The sequence below is a fragment of the Nannobrachium achirus genome (genome assembly GCF_963921795.1).
Source record: "Nannobrachium achirus genome assembly, chromosome: 9".
Taxonomy (NCBI): domain Eukaryota; kingdom Metazoa; phylum Chordata; class Actinopteri; order Myctophiformes; family Myctophidae; genus Nannobrachium; species Nannobrachium achirus.
This window is the reverse complement of record NC_137818.1, coordinates 9,153,250-9,180,214: the sequence shown is the minus strand read 5'-3', so window position 1 is coordinate 9,180,214 and position 26,965 is coordinate 9,153,250. Positions and strand designations below refer to the sequence as shown.

Sequence of the window (26,965 nt, the reverse complement as noted above, 5' to 3'; positions counted from 1 at the left end):
CTAGTGCAAGTTTGCCGACATCATGGAGGAGACCTGGCTCTCCTGGATCTCGCGGACGGCCAGGATGCGCGCCAGCATGTGCTCCAACTGCTCCCGCGGGATGGGCTGGGCCGAGTACCAGATGGGGCTGTTGGGGGCCACCACGGGCTCCGGGGTCAGGTAGAAGGTGTCGTTGCGGCCCTTAGCGCTCTGCGGACTGGGGACGCACGGAGAGGGAGGAGGGGGGGAAAGACAACACAGGAGGAGGAGAGAGAAGAGAGAGGCAGAAAATGTACGTAAGTAGGGCTGTCTAAGAGGATTTTCTTTAAGCGAGCTTTTGTTTCTTTTTTGATCTTTCTATCTTTCTATTATTTACAATTTGAATATATATTTTTTTTATAATTGACTAAATCGATAACCACTTAATATTTAATATTTTGTGGCAAAAATACAGATCTTTTTTTAAATAAATGTTGACACCAAACAACCAAAAGAGTGGGCACCTTGTGTTAAATTGGCTAAAATATTTTGAAAAGTGTTTTTAAGTAAAGATTAGATCATGCTCTTACATTCGTTAATATTTCTACGATTTCCTGTCAAATTGCTACAAAACCTGTACATCCAGCAATTTTGGGTAGGGGGCATTGTTTGGGGGCAAGTTGAAGAACAACATTAAGTCTGACAACGATGTACCGTGCATGTTCAAGCAATGTATACTTTACATGACAAATATTTTGTTTCATTTACATTTTGGACAAAATAGCCAATTTTACATAGAGGGTGCCGAGATGTCCCTAGTGCCCACTAGGGTGGATCTTAAATTACCTTTTTTTGATTTTCTTGAGTCTCACCCCCCAATTATGTTCCAATGTACAAAAAACTGCTTTGGTTAAAATTTGGTTGAATTTCAAGCATATTTAGAGGTAGCTCAATCAAGTCAAAGATTGTACATTTTATTGGTCAAAATCGAATTGCACTGCAGGCACATTTAAGTTATACATTACACATTATTCTTATACTAAGCACAGAAATTATATTTTTTAAGCTTACAAATCTAAACACAAATCTGATTACATGTTTGTCATATGTCAAACCAGAATTAATGTATTGTAGGAAATAGCAAAGCAAAGAATGACAAATTGCTATTTTTCATTTAATGTGCACAATGACATGTCTTTATTACTCTTCAATCATACTCACAACACACAACAAGCACACAGCCCAATTCCTTGTTTACCCCCAAAACCCCCGAAAGTCACTGCAGTATAGCAATTCAGTAGTTACTGATCAATTAAAGTTTGTTTACGGCTATCGGGATACTTGTGCCGATGGTTCTGCACAATTTGCAGCAAGTATTGGAGTTGGGACTCATCTTTAGTAATGAGACCACAATATTCTTGTATTAGGGCAACCCCACGCTCTGCAGGATCATTGACAAGTTACATTCATCGCCTTCACTACAGCCAGAGCTTCTTGGTAGTCCACCCTGGGCTCCCACTCATCGGGATCAACGTCAAGGAAGTCATCTGGGAGATCCATCATTTTGAAAAGCACTTCAATGTTCTTCCTTGCAATTGTTCCAAGGTCAACAGTAATTATCTTCATATGCCCCTGTTCATGATCTTCATTTCCATCTTTCATGGCTCTCACCATCAGCCTCTTCGTTTGTGCGCTCACTTGACTGTCAAACAATGCAAGTCCGACGATCTCTGGAGCCAAATACCATAAGTGATTGGAAAACTTTTGAGAAGCAGCTTTAAACACCTCAGCATTTATTGATGAATATTCCAGCAACGATTTTAACAGCTGCCAAGTCATTTAGTGGAGCGCTGACAGCAACAGGTGCCATCATCCATGCCTTCACATAATTGCAAACTGTAAAAATGCACAAATCCATGCATGCTTTATCTTCCCTGAAGGTCAGTTTGAATTGGCCATGAAACATCCAGATCTTCATACAATAAATAACCTTTGCCATCCAACGGGCATGATGGGTAGCTCCTGGAGCTCTGAACCGGATACCTCGAGCAGCGAGGTATCCGGTTCATCAATAAATGCTGAGGTGTCTAAAGCTGCTTCTCAAAAGTTTCCAATCACTTAAGGTGAACAGGGGCATATGAAGAGAATTACTGTTGACCTTGGAACAATTGCAAGGAAGAACATTGAAGATTTTTTCCAAGGTGCTTTGAGTGCCCCAGGGAGGACTACCAAGAAGCTCTGGCTGTAGTGAAGGCGATGAATGTTGTCAATGATCATGCAGAGCGTGGGGTTGCCCTAATACAAGAATATTGTGGTCTCATTACTAAATATGAGTCCCAACACCAATACTTGCTGCAAATTGTGCAGGACTATCGGCACATGTATCCCTATAGCCGTAAACAAACTTTAATTGATCAGTAACTACTGAATTGCTATACTGCAGTGACTTTCGGGGGTTTTGGGGGTAAACAAGGAAGTGGGGCTGTGTGCTTGTTGTGTGTTGTGAGTATGATTGAAGAGTGTGCAATAAAGATATGTCATTGTGCACGTTAAATGAAAAATTGCAAATTGTCATTCTTTGCTTTGCTATTTCCTACAATACATTAATTCTGGTTTGACATATGACAAACATGTAATCAGATTTGTGTTTAGATTTGTAAGCTTAAAAAATATAATTTCTGTGCTTAGTATAAGAATAATGTGTAATGTATAACTTAAATGTGCCTGCAGTGCAATTCGATTTTGACCAATAAAATGTACAATCTTTGACTTGATTGAGCTACCTCTAAATATGCTTGAAATTCAACCAAATTTTAACCAAAGCAGTTTTTTGTACATTGGAACATAATTGGGGGGTGAGACTCAAGAAAATCAAAAAAGGGTAATTTAAGATCCACCCTAGTGCCCACCTATCCTGTATCCCACTGCAACTCAGGTACATGTGACTAAGATTAGAGGGTTTCAGTGGTTAAACAGATAGTGAACATAACCTCGCCTCACCAGGCTTTCTGGGAGAGAGCCTGGTGTTCGTTCACAACAGGCCGTTTGGTTTCCGCCTAAAGCGGATGCAGAAGAAGCGGCGTCGCTTTGATTTGGTTACCCCTGTTTGTTCCCCCAATCCCTATTAAAATGCTCCAGTAGCCTAGTGTAGTCTTGCCAGTCGCTACGAGTTGGACTAAAAAAGATGCATATACCAAACTAAATTTTCAAAAGCAAAACTACTCCGCATCAAGGAGTTTATTAGGTAGGCCCTAAAAGTAGTTCCTTGAGCACAGGGGAATTATTTTGGGTTAAAGCTGAATCCGGTTTGATCTTTCCGACCAAATTGTAGTCTTTGACTACTACAACATGACGTTTTGTGGTTTCCGCTCCCAACCGGTTACAACCCTGAAAAGTGAAGTGATCCCAGACTACAGTGAACACACCGTGCAAGTGCAGCTGAACAGAAGTATAACACAGTGAACACACCGTGCAAGAACAAAAGTCTAACAAATGGTTGGTGAAGTGAACATGGCGTTAGGATTCCTGTGGCTCTGGACTGTGTATAATTAATAGTCCACATCAAAGTAGCCTCGCATGGCCAGACTGTTGCCTCCCACAATTTGCAAATGCTTCCGTCAGACAGTCTGGGAAACGGAAGATTGTAGCTTTTTCGTTTTTAATGTTGCGCACTAGGGCATTAACGACTTGTGATTTTTGCAAGTCGACTCGACTCAGTAAAAACTTGAGTTGAAATCGACTTTATCGTTTGATGACATCATCACATCACACATGACCCCCAATTATTTTGCGGGGTCCCCAGATGATTTACTTAATGTGCAACATTGTTTTCTCACTCAAATGTAAACAAACCAACAAAAATTAAGTGTATAGAGCAGGGGTGGGCATATTTGATGATGGAGAGGGCAGCTAAATGTTCACACTCACTCCAGAGGGCCACAATGCATATACATAGCAAAAATAGCCGATCTACAAGCTCAAAACGCGTCGCAGGGCAGCGCGTTTCTAGATTGTAGATCGGCTATTTTTTTATTGGAATCTCGAAAAGTAACTTTTTTTGTTTCTTCTTTTGCTTTAAAATTACAAAAGCATTTATTTGTTCTTATGTTAACTTTATGAACTTAAATACAAATACATTGGACATAAAAAAATATGATAAAATGTAATACTAGTCATTTAGCTGCTACTATAGACTGAAGTAATTAAAGCCAGTAATTTTTTCCATGTTTGGAATTGTAACAGCTGAAATCAATAATTAATATAAATAATACCAATATTAACCTTCTGGCCGCATAAAGTGAAGGTGGGGGCCACATGTGGCCCGCGGGCCGCCAGTTGCCCATGTATGGTATAGAGGGTATCTTCACATTTCTAAAGTGCCAATTTAAGGACTTTTTAATATCTCTAAAATGACAAATTAAACATTGTCCAAATTGTCAAATATTATAGAGCAGAAAAAACAGCGTTGCGAGGCGTTGTGAGCATGTAGATCGGCTATTTTCACAATAGAGAGTATTTATTTTTTCTCTTTTTCAACTTCGTCTTTCAACTTTCTCTGGTGGGAGTCGACTTGTGTGGCTTGTCGACTTTTTCGTTAATGCCCTATTGCACACATTTATCCTAATATAAATCAAAATCACCTAAGCATATTCTGTAAAGCTTGCTGCTTAGCAGAAATGATATTATCTTCGTTAACAGGAAAGCCAGCTTACGTTACTCGGATTTCGGGAGGTGTGGTTATTCGGAGATTGCGGAATAGTTGTCTGGCTACGCGAGACTAACATCAAAGAGACGAGATTAAGACACATTATATTATATTAAATTATATTTATATGAATTTTGAATAGCTAAGCCTACACTCTCAGAGCGATAAAAACAAAGATGACTCACGATAGACTGTGTGGTTGTATGTGTGTAAGAGAGAGAGAGAGAGAGAGAGCGAGAGAGAGAGAGAGAGAGAGAGAGAGAGAGAGAGAGAGAGATGAGGGTGGGGGGGACAACACATGTTAGAACAATACGATGGCAGATTAGTGTCAGCAATGTGAGATGAGAATTGCATTATTTGGAACTTGTTGCTTTGCGTTTGGACAAGTAAAGTCACTTGCGTCTCACTTGGTCAGCATGCGGTGACCAGCAGCAACAGGGATAAAACAATGAACAAGCAAACAAGTAAATATGAAATACACGCCATCAATCAAACTTCATTTAATTTAACCACTTTGAGACGGATTCAAACATTTTCAACATCTTTGCGTTTACCATTTGAAGAGGTAGAAGTCGTAGAGCTTGATGGGACATCGCAGAGGGTTCTCTGGGTCCTCCTGCTGCTCTGCGTACATGTCATCTGTCACTACCAAAACACACACAGACACAGACCTCATCATGTCATCTGTCACTACCAAAACACACACAGACACAGACCTCATCATGACATCTGTCACTGCCAAAACACACAGACACAGACCTCATCATAGTTGAGAACTTCACAATTAAAGTAGGTGACACTGTGATAGAAAGAAAAAACTACATCTGCTACCTGGGTTGCATCCTGGAGGCTAACCTATCCAGTGAAAAAATGACCACCAAGGTAATCAATAAAGTCAACCAACGAATTCGCTTCTTGCAAAGGGTTGCCCCGCTGATCAATATTAAATCCCGAAAGACACTAGGAGGTGCTCTTATTGGGCCCCTCATTGATTACGGAGTCTATGTTCTATCCGTCTGTCTTTCAATGTTATATGAGATACTTAAAGTGTGGTTCCTGTGGAAATAAGCCTCGGCTTTCTAGGATCTCCTTTTAGTTGACCTTGTACCAGTGATTTGTACTGTCATGAAACTGTACTTTTTTCTATTGCAAACTTCTAATAAATTCTTCAATCAATCAATCAATCATGACATCTGTCACTACCAAAACACACAGACACAGACCTAATCATGTCATCTGTCACTGCCAAAACACACACAGACACAGACCTCATCATGTCATCTGTCACTGCCAAAACACACACAGACATAGACCTCATCAAATTAGTAATCCGTGTTGATTTTGACACTAGGTTGCATGCTTAAAGTAGCTGATCTACAAGCTCACAACGCGTTGCGCCGCGACGCGCTGTGAGCTACTGAGCTTGTAGATCTGCTATTTTCAACGCCTGAGAGCAACAAAACCATGATAAGACTTGTCTTTTAGTTCTACTGGATCTCTTCTCCACTAGTCCCTCCCTGACATTTCAGTTTGTTTTAATTGTTGACGACATTGCCAATATATTTAGTCATAGTTTTAGTCATCATAGATTAGCTTTCATTTATTTATCGTTTAGTTTTGGTCAGTCGATGAACATTCTTCGTCATAGTTTAATCGACAAAATCAACATTGTGTAGTATCAACGTATATACTGTATATCGTTGCTGTCTGGCAGAAAACTTGTACCTCCATATTTTAACTTTGTTTAAAAAAAAAAGAAAAAACGCCCTACTTGATCATACTACAGCGTAAATGGTAAATGGTGCATTTATATAGCGCTTTTATCCAAAGCGCTTTACATAGATTGTGCATTACATTCACCCATTCACACACACATTCATACACCGATGGCGGAGGAAACCATGCAAGGCACCAACCTGCTCACCGGGAGCAATGTGGGATTCAGAGTCTTGCCCAAGGACACTTCGACATTAACTCAGGGGGAGCACGGATTCGAACTGGGAACCCTTCGGGAACCCTTCGACTTCTAATAACGGTTTCTCTACCCCTGAGCTATGCCGCCCCCAGCGTCACACAAGTTCAAAGTGACACACTTTGAGCTTGTAGTAGCATGTAATTTGAATCCTGACATGTTACAGTTCAGGACACCCAACATTTTCAAAGACATTTGATTAATTCCAAACCTTCTCCAGGCCTGGAAGACAGTTTTCCCATTTAACCCATTTAGGCCTAACCTATAGTAACCTATATTAGCCTACAAAAACAAATATGTTGCTACATACTGTACATGTACTGTAAGCCCCTCCCATACACTAAAATGTGTACCCGGCCTGAATGGGTTAAAAATACTCCCGGGACATCCATGACCCTGTGTATCTCACCCTTCTGTCCGATGAACCTCTCGGAGGCCTTGAGGTAGCGGATGCTGGTGCTCTTGTCTTTGGGGTTGTTGGTGCTCTTCCTGGTGTGTCTCAGCACCTTGGAGAAGGCCACCTTCAGATGCTGCTCCACCGTCCGCAGGTGGAAGTACCTGGAGAGAACAGGACAACACGTTGGACACGGGAAGGCTGCACTCAAAAGTGAGGGCTCAGGGACCCCCAGGGGTCTTTGAGGGGGGTTCAAGGGGGCCAATGTCAAATGGCATAAAAATCAGCTTAAAGGACAAAATGACTTTTTTTTCTCTATTGATTACTCAAACCATGGAGACTTGAGTTCAATCATATTTTTTGGTTTTGGTCGCATTCCTAAGACGATCATTTGATTGCTATAAATGTACCCCCATTGATTCCGGATGGGGACCCGAATGCATTTGGGTCCACATCCGGAATCAATGGGGGTACAATACATTTACTATAATCACATTTTTCTAACATCTGGGTGTGAAAGTGTGAAAATAGGCGCGTTGTAAGATAGGTTGTAAAGAAGTCAGTGTAACAGTGACATGTATGTATGTATGTATGTGCATGTTGTGTCCAACTCACTTGGTGTTGAAGAACATTAGGGTTGTGAGTAGCGTGGAGGGGGAATGGGCCCCCAGCTGCTTACATTCCCACAGCATCTCTTCAGTCACGTGGCTGGGGATGACGTAGCCTAGGAGAGTCAAGGAAAAAGTACACACAGGGGTGTCAAACTCGTCAAAGACTACAGAATCTACACATGGGGTATTTTCTTTCTTATTTTTTTACAATGTCATTTTGCAACTAAACGTTGCTCTGTCAAGAATGTTTTTAAGCGAGAAATAAGACGATGCAGTAACGGAAATTTGATTTCTATTTGATCAACACTTGCTCGTGTGACGTTGCGCTGGGCAACACTTAAAGCCATGAAATACTTCCTTTTGTTGTTACTTTTGGGGCAGTTTATTAAGTTGCTGTCTCATAAGCAGGATAACTGTCAGTGCGCTGGTCTTTGTTGAAGAACTACTACCAAGGCGCAGACAATATTATTCCTTGCATCAAAAGTGGGTGGTCCACTAAAGAGGAGCACTGACCATGGGGATGGACCTGTGGTCCACTAAAGAGAAGCACTGACCATGGGGATGGACCTGTGGTCCACTAAAGACAAGCACTGACCATGGGGATGGACCTGTGGTCCACTAAAGAGAAGCACTGACCATGGGGATGGACCTGTGGTCCACTAAAGAGGAGCACTGACCATGGGGATGGACCTGTGGTCCACTAAAGACAAGCACTGACCATGGGGATGGACCTGTGGTCCACTAAAGACGACCTCTGACCATGGGGATGGACCTGTGGTCCACTAAAGACAAGCACTGACCATGGGGATGGACCTGTGGTCCACTAAAGACGACCTCTGACCATGGGGATGGACCTGTGGTCCACTAAAGACAAGCACTGACCATGGGGATGGACCTGTGGTCCACTAAAGAGGAGCACTGACCATGGGGATGGACCTGTGGTCCACTAAACAGAAGCACTGACCATGGGGATGGACCTGTGGTCCACTAAAGAGGAGCACTGACCATGGGGATGGACCTGTGGTCCACTAGGAGCACTGACCATGGGGATGGACCTGTGGTCCACTAAACAGAAGCACTGACCATGAGGATGGACCTGTGGTCCACTAAACAGAAGCACTGACCCGATGGACCTGTGGTCCACTAAACAGAAGCACTGATCATGGGGATGGACCTGTGGTCCACTAAAGAGGAGCACTGACCATGGGGATGGACCTGTGGTCCACTAAACAGAAGCACTGATCATGGGGATGGACCTGTGGTCCACTAAAGAGGAGCACTGACCATGGGGATGGACCTGTGGTCCACTAAACAGAAGCACTGACCATGGGGATGGACCTGTGGTCCACTAAAGAGAAGCACTGACCATGGGGATGGACCTGTGGTCCACTAAAGACAAGCACTGACCATGGGGATGGACCTGTGGTCCACTAAAGAGGAGCACTGACCATGGGGATGGACCTGTGGTCCACTAAAGACAAGCACTGACCATGGGGATGGACCTGTGGTCCACTAAAGAGGAGCACTGACCATGAGGATGGACCTGTGGTCCACTAAAGAGAAGCACTGACCATGGGGATGGACCTGTGGTCCACTAAAGAGAAGCACTGACCATGGGGATGGACCTGTGGTCCACTAAAGACAAGCACTGACCATGGGGATGGACCTGTGGTCCACTAAAGAGAAGCACTGACCATGGGGATGGACCTGTGGTCCACTAAAGACAAGCACTGACCATGGGGATGGACCTGTGGTCCACTAAAGACAAGCACTGACCATGAGGATGGACCTGTGGTCCACTAAAGACAAGCACTGACCATGAGGATGGACCTGTGGTCCACTAAAGAGGAGCACTGACCATGGGGATGGACCTGTGGTCCACTAGGAGCACTGACCATGGGGATGGACCTGTGGTCCACTAAAGACAAGCACTGACCATGAGGATGGACCTGTGGTCCACTAAAGAGAAGCACTGACCATGGGGATGGACCTGTGGTCCACTAAAGAGAAGCACTGACCATGGGGATGGACCTGTGGTCCACTAGGAGCACTGACCATGGGGATGGACCTGTGGTCCACTAAAGACAAGCACTGACCATGAGGATGGACCTGTGGTCCACTAAAGAGAAGCACTGACCATGGGGATGGACCTGTGGTCCACTAAAGAGGAGCACTGACCATGAGGATGGACCTGTGGTCTACTAAAGAGGAGCACTGACCATGGGGATGGACCTGTGGTCCACTAAAGAGGAGCACTGACCATGGGGATGGACCTGTGGTCCACTAAAGACAAGCACTGACCATGGGGATGGACCTGTGGTCCACTAAAGACGACCTCTGACCATGGGGATGGACCTGTGGTCCACTAAAGACAAGCACTGACCATGGGGATGGACCTGTGGTCCACTAAAGACGACCTCTGACCATGGGGATGGACCTGTGGTCCACTAAAGACAAGCACTGACCATGGGGATGGACCTGTGGTCCACTAAAGAGGAGCACTGACCATGGGGATGGACCTGTGGTCCACTAAACAGAAGCACTGACCATGGGGATGGACCTGTGGTCCACTAAACAGAAGCACTGACCATGGGGATGGACCTGTGGTCCACTAAAGAGGAGCACTGACCATGGGGATGGACCTGTGGTCCACTAGGAGCACTGACCATGGGGATGGACCTGTGGTCCACTAAACAGAAGCACTGACCATGAGGATGGACCTGTGGTCCACTAAACAGAAGCACTGACCATGGGGATGGACCTGTGGTCCACTAAACAGAAGCACTGACCATGGGGATGGACCTGTGGTCCACTAAAGAGGAGCACTGACCATGGGGATGGACCTGTGGTCCACTAAAGACAAGCACTGACCATGAGGATGGACCTGTGGTCCACTAAAGACAAGCACTGACCATGGGGATGGACCTGTGGTCCACTAAAGAGGAGCACTGACCATGAGGATGGACCTGTGGTCCACTAAAGACAAGCACTGACCATGAGGATGGACCTGTGGTCCACTAAAGAGAAGCACTGACCATGGGGATGGACCTGTGGTCCACTAAAGAGAAGCACTGACCATGGGGATGGACCTGTGGTCCACTAGGAGCACTGACCATGGGGATGGACCTGTGGTCCACTAAAGACAAGCACTGACCATGAGGATGGACCTGTGGTCCACTAAAGACAAGCACTGACCATGGGGATGGACCTGTGGTCCACTAAACAGAAGCACTGACCATGAGGATGGACCTGTGGTCCACTAAAGAGGAGCACTGACCATGGGGATGGACCTGTGGTCCACTAAAGAGAAGCACTGACCATGAGGATGGACCTGTGGCCTCCATGGCTCCAGGATCTGGTGCAGGCTGTGACAGAAGCGGCCGTAGTACGGGTCTGAGAAGATGTCGTCCACGCGACCGTTATCAAATAGATACTGGAGCGGGGGGGAGAAAGAGAACACGTAAAACATCAGTTAGCCTTTGACTATACACCAGTAGTTCCAATGTGGGCATGTGTTAATACAGCATCGAAATCATTTTAACCACTTTTCCATTTATATGTTGGCTATAAAAAAATAGCAGATATACAAGCTCACAGCGTGTCACTTTGTGCCGTGCTGCGAGCTTGTACATCTGCCATTTTTAAAAGAAATCAGGATTGGACCCAAAACTTGGTTAGGCTCCGGAAAGGAGAAGACAAGTGTATGTATGACATGTATGAAGCAGACATGGGCAATATTATCGATATGGCAATATATCACAATATATGTATAAAAAAAAAAAGACTGTTCCCATGCATATAAACCAATGGTATTGCATCGCAATATATGTTGAATGAAGGGATGTTAGCGTACTTTCTGTATGCAGAGGAAGACGTAGTAGAGGACGTCAGCCTCGAAGCTCTCCCCCTCCAGACCGCGCGCCTCCTGGGTCATCAGGGACAGAGCCATGCTCAGCTCTGCCACCGCACACGACACCAGGTCCTCCCTGAAGCGCAGAGCCTGCCGGCCTGGACGCATGGCATAGAATAGCAGCACACACACAGAGACAGACAGCGAGAGAGACAGAGAAATCAAAGCGCGATCAAAGCGATCAAAGTGCGATCTTTCAGTGAAAAACACTATCGCGGGAGCGTTTTTATTATGTCGCGCGTACCGCCTGCCCTCCCGTCCTGTGTGTCGAGGGCTATTAACGGAAGCGGACAGCGTGGTATGAATTGATTGATTGATTGAGGTAAAGGGGGGGTGCTCACTTCTCGCCTGTCTATGGGAGAAGTGATCACTACCTCCTTCTCTGGCCTCCTGAAAGGTGAGTTTTCAGGGCAGTTTTGAAGGATGCCAGCGAGCTACACGTTTCAAGGGAGGTAGTCAAGGAATTCCACACCTGGGTGGCAGTGTTGTAGAAGGAGAATTAACCCATATTTGTCTTACAGGTTTGTGTTATCAGATCGTTGTGTGTGCTCCCTCTGGTGTTGTGGCCGTGGGTGTCGCTAACTTTTTGGAGATGCTTGGTCAGATATGCGGGTACTGAGGGAATGGAGGGCAGATTTGCGTTGACTATTTTGAAAGTCAATCCCATTTTGAACGAAAGCGTTAATGTAACAGTTTAAGTAAGCGAACAAATCGAAATGATTCATTATTGAAGGACACATCACTATTCTGGAGGCGCATGTCACTCCCGAGCTGAATCAGAAACCTAGCTATTGATGCCAGCCAGGCTGGTGTCCTGGCGCCTACTGCTGTACGTACGTCCGATGGGAGCCAGTTTGTTCTTGTCGTCCTTGTCCAGCTGGGCGTTCTTCCTCTGGGCCCACAGCTTCCACACCTCCAGGCCCTCCTCAGGCTTCAGGGAGGCTGGGAGGAGAACCTCCTGCACCTGGACATGCTGCTGCTGCTGATGGCCCTGATGGCCCTGATGTCCCTGATGGCCCTGCTGGCCGTCCGCCTCCGACACCGTCTGACCCTGCACACAATTCAATTCAATTGCCTTTATTGTACAGGGTTCCCACACTTTCCAGAATATTTAACCCGATTTCCAGGACTACATAACAATAATTCAGCTCAATAACGAGTCGCTTACTCCTATGTGCAATGCCCAAAGACAGGTAGTGTATGCCACTGGTTATCAACCTTTTCAGGCTGTGACCCCCGAAATAATCATACTTTAACACAATTAGTGCCTCTTAATCTGAAGGTTGCTTGGTGCCTCGGTGCCACGCCGTTTCCTCCATAGGCCGCCGCTATTATTTTGAAGGGCTGGAAGGGGGTTGTTTTTGTTTTTTTGGATTATCACTTGACGGCAACGATTACGTCATCTAGTCACATGACAGTGTGGGTCCAGAAGGGAAACATGGCTGCGCGCATCCCGTGTCTAGAGTGTGCAGAGTGGAGCCCCCTTTTTGTATACAAATGTCTTTTATGAGTTATTGAAGTTTCTTTATGGGCCTCTCAATGGATTTACTATGGAGGAGCTTCACTTCGCGTGCACGCCCGACGTGCGTTGTAAACAAATCGCGGACATTGCCGATGCGGGCGGGACCGGAGCGACGTACAGTAAGTGATAATATCTTTACTGTATATACAGTAAGATTCACAGTCCTCACCGTCAACGGCGCCATGGTATTAACCCTTTCAATGACGGTGAGGACTGTCAACGGCAGCAGAACAGTTAACTGGGGACCCCCCACCCTGACGAGCACTAAGAGTTGAGGAACTTTGTATAACACGGTTCTATTTTGAAAATAGCAGATCTACATGCTCACAACGCCTCGCGTTGCGAGGCGTTGTGAGCATGTTGATTTTCACAATTTCTGCGTCTAATATTTGACAATTTGGCCCATGTTTAATTTGTCATTTCAGAGATATTAACAAAATCAATAACCAAAGACAATGCATAGCTATTTTTTCCAGGACCTTCCAGGACCCTTGATCAATTCCAAAACTTTTCCTTGGTGAAAATTATCGTTGAGATGATACAATGTCTCCACGATATGCCTTTTCAGAGGTATCGTATATATCGTGATACAATTGAGGGAGCCTTGTAAAAAATTCTGTTTAATCGTTAACTCATTGAGTGCCAATCCCGAACTAGTTCGGCTTTATTAGCGTATCGCAGAGTGCCGATCCCGAACTAGTTCAACATTTTTTTTTTGAATTTTTTTTTTGGACCCCATCAAATCTGGTGAACATGATTTCAATCGCGATTTTGCATGTTCCACCCCCATACAACCCCATCTAACATACAGGGCAGCCATTTTTGTTTACATAACATGTAAAACATAATGGCTATTATCTCAAGAATGCCTGAACGGATTTCCAATCGGATTTTTTTGTTTGAAAGCTGTGAACAAACTGCACAAATCCACTCCAATGCAATCCAGGATTGCATTGGATTTTTTAGAGCTCATTCTTCTCTGTTTTTTTCCCATGCATGAGGTGTGCAAGGTTTAATCGAGGCTAAATTGCAGAAAATAGATCTTCTAAAATGCTTGGTAGCCAATAGCTAACTTCAAGCTAACTTCATCCTCTTCCTGTAGATGCACAAAGGAAAGTGTTCAGGCATGTCATGGCTGCAGGGCTTGTGCATATACCAGCACTGTCTAAGTAGAATTCTCTGGTCATTGGGGCCCTCTAGTGGTGAAAAAGGGGGCACTCAAAGAGTTAATACAGTGATTCACTGCAGAATTCAGTTTAAACCTGCATTTTGGTCTAAATGGACCCGTAATGGGTCCATTTGGTTTCATTTGTATACTGTCAGAGTTACATACTTGTAAAGTTCAATTTAGACCTCCCAAAAGGAACCCAGAGAGTTTCGTTTTTGTCAAGTAACTTGAAAAATATCCATATCGCCCACCCCTACTTTATTGGCATGAGAAAACATACGTTTACATTGCCAAAGCAGAAATCTACACAATACAATGCTCACTACAATCAGAACAAAATATCAGTGGATGAACAAGTATTCACATATTTTACTTAAGTAAAAGTATCAATACTGCAATAAAGAAATACTCTGTTACAAGTAAAAGTCCGGAATTCTGAATGTACTTGAGTAAAAGTATGAAAGTGTTGGCATCAAAATGTACTTAAAGTACCAAAAGTAAAAGTATCTACAAGCTCACAACGTGCCATCGCGTCAATCTCTTTGATGTCTCTGTGTGCCCGTTGACGCGTTTGACGCAATGTACAGTAAACTATACTGTACTGTAGCTACTGTACTTGGCTACCGTGGTGACGAAAAACACTCCACAGGCATTGACACTAAGGATTGCCTACCTGCCCCTGGCAGGTAAATAAAACTTTAGGGCAGGTGAAGTTGGCTTTCAGGTTGCCCGACCGGGCAGGTGCTCATTTGAGAGGGGACGCAACCGCCTATAAACATAACACAAGACATCTGTCTAAACACCTGAACATGGCCAGATAGCTCTGTCTTCTGGTCTGTGGAATATAAAATAAGAGCACCATTTACCTATAATGTGCTGTTTTTACTGTTGCTACACTTAAAAATATAAAATAGCAAGTGTGAAATCATAGACATTCAATCATAGCTATGTAGGATTTTGGTATTTGGATTTAGAGGTAATGAGGTATGACATTTTATCGCATAGCCCCAGAAAGTAAAGAAATAAGTGTTAAATTGAGCGATAATTAAAATCATACCTATCATCTTATAATGGACGATTTACTTTTTGGGCAAGTGGGCATGAGCTTTGGGCAAGTAGAACATGACCTGTAATTTCCTGAAGGGCAAGTGCCTCTGAGACCTTAGTGTCAACCCCTGTTCCATTTCCCGAAATGCAGCGCAAGATCACGTGACCGGGAAGTGCTGTCTCCCCCATAGACATGCCTGTTACGCTGCTGCAGAAAAGTGCATTTTTCCCCTAATCCAGGTTTTAAATCACCTTCATGTTTAAAACGCGGCCTTCTCTACCGGCCGTTACAGGTTACTGGTATTTTGCCAGGACCTCAAAGCTAGGTAAAATGGCGGGTTGCCATGGGCACCTGCCGATTAAATGTTGAATAAGCCTGGCCACCCTATGTGTTAATGTGTCTTAACCCATTTAGACCTAGGATTATTGAATGCTTAAACTATTGAAAAATAGCAGATATACAAGCTCACAGCGCGGCACCGAGTGCCTCGCTGCGAGCTTGTAGATCTGCTATTTTTGAAAAAGTTGTGAAAATGTGTACAAATCTTTGAATATTTGTATTCTTAAAGCGAACGTTTGTAACTCAAATTTTGCTTTTGGGTGGTCCCTGGAACTAAATATTTTTAAATGGGGGTCTGTGGCCAAATACATATAATTTTGGGGGTCCTTCACATGAAAACGTTTGAGAACCACTGACATAGTAGTCTCTCAAGAACAGACCAATTGAGCTCCAGTTAAGTGAAAAGGACCTTTTCTTTGATGATGGCTCGCCAGATTGCTGACATAGAAACATAGGTTTTTCAAAAAAGAAACCTTAGAATGATTCAAAAGACACTTATAGAATCGGGTCAAAATTCGAATTTTCAAGATTTTTCAAAAATAGCAGATCTACAAGCTCGCAGCGCGGCACTCGGTGTCACGCTGTGAGCTTGTATATCTGCTATTTTTCAATAGTTAAAGCATAAAATAATGATACACAATAATGTGTACCCGTTCTGAATGGGGTTAATGTGTGTTAAATTACCTGTAGCTGCTGCGAGTCGTGCTGCGGTGCGTGCAGCACCTGCTGCTGGGGGTCCCAGATGAGGGACTGCGTGGCCCCCTGGTGGTAGCCCCCGTGCACTGCCACGGGGATGTGGATGTTGCCGTTCATCAGCTGCTTGTTGTTGTCGTTGTCCACGTGGTGAGAACCATACGCCTCCTGCACAGGGGCGGGGGGGAGGGGAGTGTTAATATCGACCGCAAATTTAAATACACAATTTCATTCAGTTTATAGCCGTATATTCATATTATAGTTAGGGATGGAACAATAGCAGCTCTACAAGCTCTGAGAGCTTGTAGAGCTGCTATTGTTAGTTACAGTTCTCCTCAGAGTATGTGACGGTTTAAGTTGTTCATTGAAAATAATGATCCTATCACACAAGGATTTGGTGGCCCCCTTGAAGTAAGTAACGCTGAGGACCCCCTAGGGGTCCCGGACCCCCTGTTTAAGTCCCCTGCCCCTAATGGATCCCAACCCTAGTCTCCGGGCAATGCATGGATTGATTGCTTGATTCGGAAAGCGAACTCCCGACAGATAATAAAAACCTGACCTGGGGGATGGCGATGTGCGTGACCTGCTCGCGGCCGCCCGAGCCGCCCGGGGCGGAGTAGACGGGGATGGTCCAGGTCTCCCCGGTGGGGCTGGTGATGGTCCCCGTGGCGCTGTACAGGTGAGAGCTGTCCACCGTCAGCAGGTCTGGACGCAGCGACACGTAGCTCTGCTGCTGGCCCTGGCCCTGAGGGGGAGCACACCACAACCGTTTACATCGTCCACTCACAGGGGTTAAAGTCAAAATAAATTCCAAGACTTATTTATTTAGACAAAATTTATTTTCAGACCATGACCAATTTGTGATTTTAAAAACATGGCTTGCACACCAATATTTGGGGTGTTTCCCTGATCTTCCTCTGATCTGCCTTCACTGAATGTGTGTGTGTGCCAGCCAATCCATGCTTCATTTTATAGAAGTATCTTCTGAAGTTCTGTTGGACTATGCTAGTCTGGCCAATTCAAATACAGTACTCATATCTTGAAATTATAACTGCTTTTTAGTTTGGAGATCACTTGACAAGCGTTTTGACGACTTTGTCATTCACGCCATGGACTGATCCATAGCCCCTATGGAATCCTCAAGACTGAAATCAGTCCCCAGGACTGAGAACTTTAACCCCTGCACTCATAATAATCGAATTGGGGACATTTGAACCCTTTAACTCTTTTACCGCTATGAACGAACGCACTTGCCCGATTATTCAAGTAGCGCAGGGCCATGAATAGGGATGGAGCTCGAAACAAGGGTCCGCTACAAACTCGATAACTTATTTATTGAGTAACCAGTATCAATAAACTTTGGGCTTATCAAGCTTGTTATCGAGTATAGCGGCTCATGACTTTGACTTTGTTTAAACAATCAAGACAAGAGGCGATCAAGATATTATTACAGTACTATTCATAATATAAAGCCATTTAACACTTATTACACACTAATGAATGATTGTTTTAATGATAATTAATGATAATATTTGTTACTTTTGTCAATTGTCATCTTCATAGATGGTGGCCAGCCACAACAAGTCACAACAACTGGCCAATAAAAAAAGAACACCAGTTATGTTCAGAATGTGTCATAAAATATTAGAAAACGCTCAATAGTGGGCTCGATAAAAGCCCGTCTCAATAAGCAGGATCGATAAGGTGCTCATTATCAATAAAAATGTACGAGCTCCATCCCTAGCCATGAACGAGCGTCCGTTCGTTCGTTCTTTACCCTGTCTGAGCACTGTGAGCAGATGAGGGGTGGTTGCGGGTGTCTACAGTAGCAGCAGCTCCCGTAACGCCGGTCTCAAATCTCCACCACACATAAACAACAATGGAGGCGGAATCACTTTTCTGTGTGGCATGCCTGTCACGGGTTCGAGTCCTGTTCCCGACGACCTTGTGCTGCGTGTCCCTCCCCATCTCTCTCTCCCCATTTCCTGTCAGTCTAGTACTGTGCTATCAATAAAAGGCATAAAAGCCCCCAAAAATAAATCTTAAAAAAAGAAAAAGGAATAAACGTGGTGTACCTGAGGGATGGCCAGGACCGTGGCCACCTGCTGGCCGGGCAGAGCGTAGGACATGCTGCGGGGCTTGTCCGCTTTGCGCTCCACCTTGCGCTCCACTTTGCGCTTCTTGGCGGGCTGGAGGACGTGGGACGACGTGGCCCCTCCTCCTCCCAGCATCCTCCTCTCACTGTGGTCCTGCTGGTGATGATGATGATGCTGCTGCTGGCTGGGGGACAGCGCCCCTAGTGTCTGGATCTGGATCTGCTGCCCTCCGGTCATGGCAGCCACCAGCTGAGCTTGCAGCTGAAGAGAGACACAGGAGAAATGCAGTTCAGGAACGACCCAACGGTTCACTATTTTTGGGTCAAAACAAGCTTTTTTCTACGGAATGAACTAAATAATTTTTCTTTTCCGGGTGAAGGAAAATATGTTCACGTACTGTACACCCTGGCCACAAGGTGCCGGTGAAAATAATTATTCATGAATTAATGCCTGGCGGAGAACGTGTTAACTACAGTAAGCCTGACACGAAGGGCTCTATGCACAGCAGTGTCATATTGGAAAATAAATTGGGCCTCTTCCTAACTTCCTTCACAGGTCTTACCAATGATAATGATTAAGGTTGTGTTCCATTCTCAAACAGAGTCAGGGTGCTGATATTGTTGCATGTCGGCTCACTGTAAACACTCTGCTACACCAGTGGGTCTCACAGTGTGGTCCAGGGACCCTCATGGTTTCCTGAGGGGGTTCCAAATGGGCCCTTGAGGGGCGGGAAACGAATGCTATAATGCTCTCTAACATTCTCTGACGTTTTAAATGTGTACACTAAGAGTTTACACACTCTCAAGTTATGGTGAGGGGAGGGGGTGTCATTGAAAAGAAAAAGAACAGAGCCTTAATTAGTATAAGTGGTAAGACCTGTGAAGGAAGTGAGTAAGGGAGAGGCACAGTTGCTGTGCATGGAGCCTATAATTATTATACCACAGGTCAACTAACATGTGACGATGGTGATTCTAGTAGTCCTAACCTGTTGGTGCTGCTCCTCTGTGAGGTCTCCATGCTGGATGAGCTGAGCGGTGGTCACCCCCTGGTGGTGGGACCCCGAGGGAACCTGGAGAACCTGGATGTGTTGCTCAGAGTGCTGACCTGTGGACACCTGGATATGATGCTGCTGGGCCTGCTGCACCTGCACTGAAACCTGCATTACACACATATACATCTTTAAAGACCTGCACCTGAACTGCATTACACACATATACATCTTTAAAGACCTGCACCGAAACCTGCAATACACACATATACATCTTTAAAGACCTGCACCTGAACCTGCAATACACACATATACATCTTTAAAGACCTGCACCTGAACCTGCAATACACACATATACATCTTTAAAGACCTGCACCTGAACTGCATTACACACATATACATCTTTAAAGACCTGCACCTGAACTGCATTACACACATATACATCTTTAAAGACCTGCACCTGAACTGCATTACACATATACACACATCTTTAAAGACCTGCACCTGAACCTGCAATACACACATATACATCTTTAAAGACCTGCACCGAAACCTGCATTACACACATATACATCTTTAAAGACCTGCACCAGCATTACACATATACACATCTTTAAAGACCTGCACCAGCATTACACATATACACATCTTTAAATACCTGCACCAGCATTACACATATACACATCTTTAAAGACCTGCACCAGCATTACACAGATATACACATCTTTAAAGACCTGCACCTGAACCTGCATTACACATACAGTATACTGTACACACGTCTTTAAAGACCTGCACCTGAACCGGCATTCGATTCGTGTGTCTTGTCGCATGCAGTAAAAACTCATTGACTCCTTTTATGACTCCTCTTCGGATCCGCAGTGTGGATTCCGCACAGCCTTGCACACCAAATCAAATGCGTTTTAATCATGCAACAAACGGAAAGAAACGCAACGATCCTGTGTGCAAAGCCCTTTACTCTACCCATGTCCTTGTAGTGGAAAACCTGGCACAAGTGGGCGGCGTGGAGTGATGTGGTGTTGGGCCATGTCAGTGGAAAAGGGGCTTTAGATGCTTAAAAATGTAAAGGTTTACCGGACAGGCCAGCTCCAGCAGTGATCCTGCCACCTCGGTGCTGTCTGTGTAGATGCAGTTTGCCTCTGGCTGGTACACCATGGTGGTGGTGGTGGTCGTGGGGCCTCTGCCCTGTTGGCTGAACTCATGCAGGGCGTCTGATGGACCCTTGTTGGCCAGCGACTCCAGGAACTCCTTCATGCGATGCTGAGGGATGCTCCGGGCCTTCTGCCGTACCAGCTCCTCATAGGAGCCTGAGGCATCCAGGGAATTGTTCATAATCTGGCAAAGCAGCTAACACTCCTCTTGTTTGTGGGGAATCTGTGAAAACGGGTAGAATTAGAGAATTAGTATTGCTTCCAAGATTACCGGACTTCCTCCCACATCCACACTTTTTGTGATATGAGCAATAAGGCCATCACACGCTTGGCACCTACAATAACGGAATTACACTGATCGCCACCTGTATTACTACGTCGAACTCATGCCATCTGGCCGAAGATACAGAACTTTGAGGTGGGAAAGGGTTAGTTTTATCAGTTTTGTCCACAACCATATTATGTGTACATGTTCATCTAAACCAGTAGCCGTCTGTCTGTGTCGGCTGAGCTCTCAGGTGCATTTAGTAACTTTCTTTCCCACACCTTCCAACCGACTGATCTACCGACTTAAGTCGACTGCCAGTCTGTAGTGAGAGCTACCTTTACAGTCTGTAGTAATCTGTAGAAGTCTGTTTGGTGGAGAGCTACCTTTATGGGTGTCCCTGTCATAAAAAAAGAAAATGTTCCAGCCTAATACATAACTTAGCGGCCCATCCATGTGGGGTGTCTTTGGCATGAACATTTTTGAAAAACCACGATTGTTCTAAATGTGGGTACTGGAAGCAGATGATGGTCGTGAGTCTCGAGACCCGCTTTCTCTGTTGTGGCTGTGGGTGTCACTCACTTTGGAGAAGTACTCAGGTAAGAGGGTGACTATCTACTATACTACTACTATCTACTACTTTATCAATCCTATTTGTATTTGATTAACCCTGATTAACCATAATAAAATGTTTGGACAAGTTAAGTTTGCTTTCCGCCTTCATTAGATATTGGTTATTTATGAAGAACAATGCAACCTTTATATGTGTGCTAGCAGTTGCACACAAAATGACTATCACGACTTTTGCGAATTTCACCTATCATTTTATCAATGACTTACCGTTCAGGCAAATGGGCATGACCTTTGAGCAATTAAGTAGAACATGACCTGTACTGTACTGAAAATACCTCCGAGATTTTAGTGTCACCACCTTCTTGTAATCCATACTTACCTCCCCTTTTCCACTGTAAATATCTTTTCTTTTTATTTTCCTTTTTTTTAATGTTTTTTTCCCCCCATTTGGTTATTGATGATATCCTATTGCAAAGTACTGTGTTCTATCCGTCTGTCTTCCAATGTTATGAGATACATAGTGGCTCCTGTGTGTAAATAAGCTGTAAAGCTTACTAGCATCTCCTTTTAGTTGACCTTGTACCAGTGAACTGTGCTGTCATGAAATTGTACTTTTTCCTATGCAACCTTCTTATAAATTCTTCAAACCCTCTCTCTGAGAATGCTGCATGTCCCACTGACTGACTGTCTGTCACCACACTGCAGTGACACTGTGACATATAGCGGTATGAAAGGGTTAACTGTGGAGTGTGTGTTAAAGGAGCTGGCTGTGGGGCAAAGCGCGGTTCCATTCCAAAATCTAACTGCCACTGTGTGTGTCTCATTCTGCAGCAGTGTTCATTTTACCCTCACAAATACAACTATAGTGTGATGTTACTGCTTGTTTGCACCACAGCAAGCTAACAGGGGGAACATCTGCGCTAAAGACTGGACTGCTAGCATGCTGCTGCTGTAGCAGACGTTTACAAAGAAACTAACATCTGTTCATAATAACAATAATAACTGTGCTGTTTGTTGACAGTCGCACAAAGCGAGCGCGCATTGTGACAGTTTATTATTGATTATAGGTTATAATGTATTGTGAACAAAAAGGAATATGAGAAGAAGACGTTATGCTGCCTGTTATGCAATGTCGCTACTGCTACACCCACCGAAGTACATTATGTTTCTCTGTGTGTTATTTTCTCCATTCTCTTATTGGTTAGCATCGGCTAGCTGCTGCAGCGCTACAGCAGCTGCGTCAAGTCCCCTTTAACCAAGGTACAGCTGCACCGGAAATGGAGCAGTTTCACTGTCACAATAAAAGCACAGACTACTGGGAGAAATACAACAGCAGCAAGATTTGTGAACTGTTGTGAAAAGGCTAGAGAATGGAATACAACCAACCACCCTAAGGTCTACAAACCATTGAGTGGAATCTTGACCTGCTGCACATACAGTAAACAGAGCTGCCTGCTACCTTTAACACATTTTAAATTAGGCTTTTCCTTTTCTTTTTCTTTGTATACTATCGAAATCGTATTGAGAAAAATGAAATGCTGCTATTCCTTCCAAAAACCTTCATACCCATATCCTGTACACCAGTAAGACTCCCTAATCAAATAGGGCAAAAAGGTGTTTTTCCAAAATCTTCCTGATCCATGTTGATGACATAAGTGTAGACATGCTGTGTAGTGATTTTCGTGATTTTAGGGCAAAATCTGTAGGAGCAGTGTCCAAAAATGTGTTTTTAAAAATCAGCCTGAAGGTGGCGCTATATGGGACAGATTCATGGTGATGGGATGAGTGTAGACATACTGTGTAGCGATTTGCGTGATTTTAGGGCAAAAACTGTAGGAGCAGTGTCCAAAAATGTGTTTTAAAAATCGGCCTCATGGTGGCGCTAGAAGAGGGCCATGTGAGAAATGAGGGGTGGGGTGTCCGGCTGTCCGCGTTGCCTTGGCGGACGAATAGGTACCGGCCCCGGCTCTCCCGGACCCTCCTAGCCCGAGTTACGGCATTTTATGTGAGCTGCAGTGGAGGGGGTCCTCCACTGGGGGCGCCACCACTTTTGCATCCGTTCTGGAGCACCAGGAGTCGGTGGTCCCCGGGAATTCCCCGTGAGCAGCCCCGTTGGGGTGGTCATTTGGTCATTTTTGCACATTTGGTCATTTTTTACATCTGGGGGTCCCCCAGGGTCCCTGGAGCTCCGGGGGTCCTTGGAGGTTGTAGTTTGGCAGCCAAGGAGCGTGAGTGCAAAATTTGGCATGGATCGGGGCAACGGTTGCGGAGATATGAGCAGGGCAATAGTGTGACGTGTGAGGTGTGACAGACAGACGGACAGACTGACTCACTCACAGTTTGTGGAGGCATACCCATATCCTGTACATAACGACAAAGAAAAGAAAAACACAGATGCCATAGCACCCTAAATCATCACTGACTGCGGAAACTTCACACTGGAATTCAAGCAACTCTGACTTCAGAAGGTTGACATTTCTCTATTATAAATCCTTGTTTTGAGTGGTCTTGTGTAATATTTTGAGATTCAGATTTTCACAAGCTGTATGCCATAGAAGCTGTATGCCATAGAAATAAAACATTTAAACAACAATTGAATAATTCACTACATGTGCAATGTAAGTAGAATATAATGGAAAAAAAATACTTTTATTAATTCAATTACTTTAAACAATTAACTTTTCCACAATATAGACTATGTATCATTGCCAGACCCATGAAATGGGTAGGCCTACATAAGCAAATGTCGGTCTGTCTGTCCTGGTTTTCTATATAAAGGGTATATATGATGATGACATGATGATGACATGCCTACAAAAGGCATGATGTCATAAATGATGATGACAGACAGGGGGTCTGGCACAACCAGGTTGACCTGGTCTAGTTTTTATATGGATCTGTAATTCTGTATACCAAATTGGGGGTCGTTGACGTGAAAAAGTTTGAGAATCATTGCCAGTGACAATACTGTACACGCATCTTATTTTGAAGTCCCCATGGCGGAAGTGCAGTGGTTTTCTTCGTGCTAACTTGACGCTGCTCTGTTAGCTTACCTCCTCTCTTCCTCCTCAACCCGGGCCGAGCTGAGGTGTGGGGGTCCGCGGTGGTCCGCAGCAATGCGTTTATTTATCCTCCGTCACACCGGGAACCACACGTACCGCTGACGGTCCTCAGCGCGAGCTTTATCTGTATATTTTAGCGTTATATGTTGTCTTTTCTTTTGTTTTCTTTTCCTCGCCACTCATATTTCGCTCGGCGCCATCTTACAGCGGCAGTGCGTTTTTGGACCAATGAGCGGGCGTTTCGGCGCTCGGCCGCTTCTCGCGCGAGAGTACGGCCTCGGGTTATCGCGACACTCCGGGCTCTCTTAAAGGAGACTCGCACGGCAAAACGCGAGTCGTGTTGCTTAGTGTGGGCCCGCGTTGTTCTCGGTCCACCTTAAATCCCTCCCACGCTTCCCAGAGACACGCCGTCCTATGGGCTCCTCTAGCTTTTAATCTTTTAAGGTGTTCCACGGGAGATGCAACTGAACGGTTGTGGGTGGCGTTCAGGGGGATCCGGGCAGCTGAGGGTTAATTCCCACGCGCTTGACTTTCAGCATGGCCTGTGTTGTTGCGACCGTAGATCACAGTTTAGTATGTGAACGGTCACAGCTTGACCGTATCTCTGTCTATAACGCCTGAGACTGTGGTTCCCCTGACAAATCACTGTGACATCACATGTGACCCTAGTGGCGAGTGACATCACTGAGTGTCAGGGGAACCACTCTAACAGAATGGGATTGCCGCTCTGACATCACACTCTGACTTCACTGGTATGTCAGGGGAACCACACTAACAGAATCCCTTTTATGCCCATGTATGGAGATCCCTGATGTCATCAATATTAAGCACATATCTACTAGGACTTAATATGGGAATGCCCATATATGATATGTATAATGCCACTATAGTGGGTTCTACAGTATATAGATATGGGCTGCCAAGACAGCCCATATCTGTATGTATGTATGCCCATGTATGGGCGTAAAAGGGATTGTATGTATGATGTCAGATGTCATAAACGTCATAGGACTTTCACATAAGGAATAACTGAGTAAGCATGTTTGGGCTCTCACAGCTTATCTCCATATACAGTACATGGAACTCCATATATGGGTAACTGGTACAGCTCAGAATCTGAGCCATGTGCAAACCTTCAAAACATTCATAACAGAAACCAACCTACAGCAACACTACAACAATCTGCAGCCCATGTTTTGAGGTGAATCCTACCAGACTAGGTCTGATATAGCCTGGTGGGCCAGCCTTGTTCACCCACTTCCAACAGGGTGGCATTGTGTGGTCTGGTTTTAACCAGGTTAGGTCCGATATAGTCACTGCACTGGCTAGATGGACAAGACATGGCACGACCTCCCCCTTAGGTCGCATGTCGCCCTGAGGCATCTTAAGCCTCGATCAGAGTCGGCTCAAGGCTATCCACCGTGGTGTAGTCTTTTTGAGTCATGAAACTACAACGTTACGTCATTCCTCGCGGTGAAGAGCTTTCCACCGCGAGTCCCGACACCTCTGTTTTTACTTTCAGACAGATGGGCTCTTCACCCCGTTCACTGATTGGTCGACCTGGACCAGTCAGTCACGGTGAATAGGACTTCACCGTGACAGACTATGATGGCCTTCACTTATTTTCTGACTTGAGGTGGAAAGCTTTCCACCTAAAATCTGCGGTGGATAGCTCTTCACTGCAGACTCTGATCGAGGCTTTACTAGTGTCTGTCTGTCTCACAAACTGCATGTGATGCAGTGTTTAATTTAGTTTTAGTCATAGTCTTGTGAATAACATTCAATATGGTTTTAGTCATATTTTAGTCATCTGAACAGTTTTTATCTAGTTTTTGTCAGTGGAAAAAAGGTAGTTGACGAACATTTTTCGTCAGTTTTAGTCGACAAAATCAACACTCGTGTGATGAGAATAATGGACCTGACAGGACCAAACCTAACCCGTTTATGCCATTGTCCTTTGGTCAGAAGTACCAGAGTGCATAGCCTATTACCAAAGAAGACGATTTATATTCATTGACTTGAAATGATATCAACCTTTTTATTCTACTGTACTCAGGAATATTTGGTTTCATTTTACGCTCTCAAGAGTTAAATTATTGATAAACATTGGCATTACTTAACAACAAGTCTACACAATTAAAATAATGAATAATTTTGATCATTTACCTGTCATCTCTAGCCTGACACTCAGCCTGAATTGCATAAAGGGGTGTGGCTAGCGATTCAGGGAGTCTGAACCAGGCTATGTCATCTCTCCTATAGTACATCAATTCAGCATGGACTTGTGAACAAAACCTTATCTAATGAATGGAGTACAAAAGGACCTCAATGTAAACAAGCCATTGTGCTTTTTTGTGGTTTACATCAGGCACATATTCGCAATATACCAAAGAACAGACAAACATGTTTCATCTTTGTTAAATATAATTTATTCCTTGGTTTCCTGTCAAAAATGACAACTCGCGCCACGATCTCGCAGAGGCTACAAAACA

The 26,965-nt window shown here is 44.6% G+C and overlaps 1 protein-coding gene across 1 annotated transcript; it reads right to left on the bottom strand.

The window, feature by feature from the left end:
- LOC308291831 (transcriptional regulator QRICH1-like) lies at positions 1-24,616 on the bottom strand (the record flags this gene model as incomplete). Its single annotated transcript, XM_080733963.1, has 13 exons — positions 24,465-24,616; positions 20,497-20,796; positions 19,402-19,572; positions 18,396-18,677; positions 16,880-17,065; positions 16,312-16,488; positions 12,388-12,601; positions 11,494-11,648; positions 10,959-11,073; positions 7,645-7,753; positions 7,045-7,193; positions 5,218-5,308; positions 1-196 (listed from the first exon to the last, which is right to left on the bottom strand). Exons 2-13 carry the CDS (start codon positions 20,752-20,754, stop codon positions 1-3), a joined length of 2,103 nt encoding a protein of 700 aa, XP_080590089.1. The 5' UTR covers positions 20,755-20,796; positions 24,465-24,616.
- Positions 24,617-26,965: the final 2,349 nt, after the last annotated feature.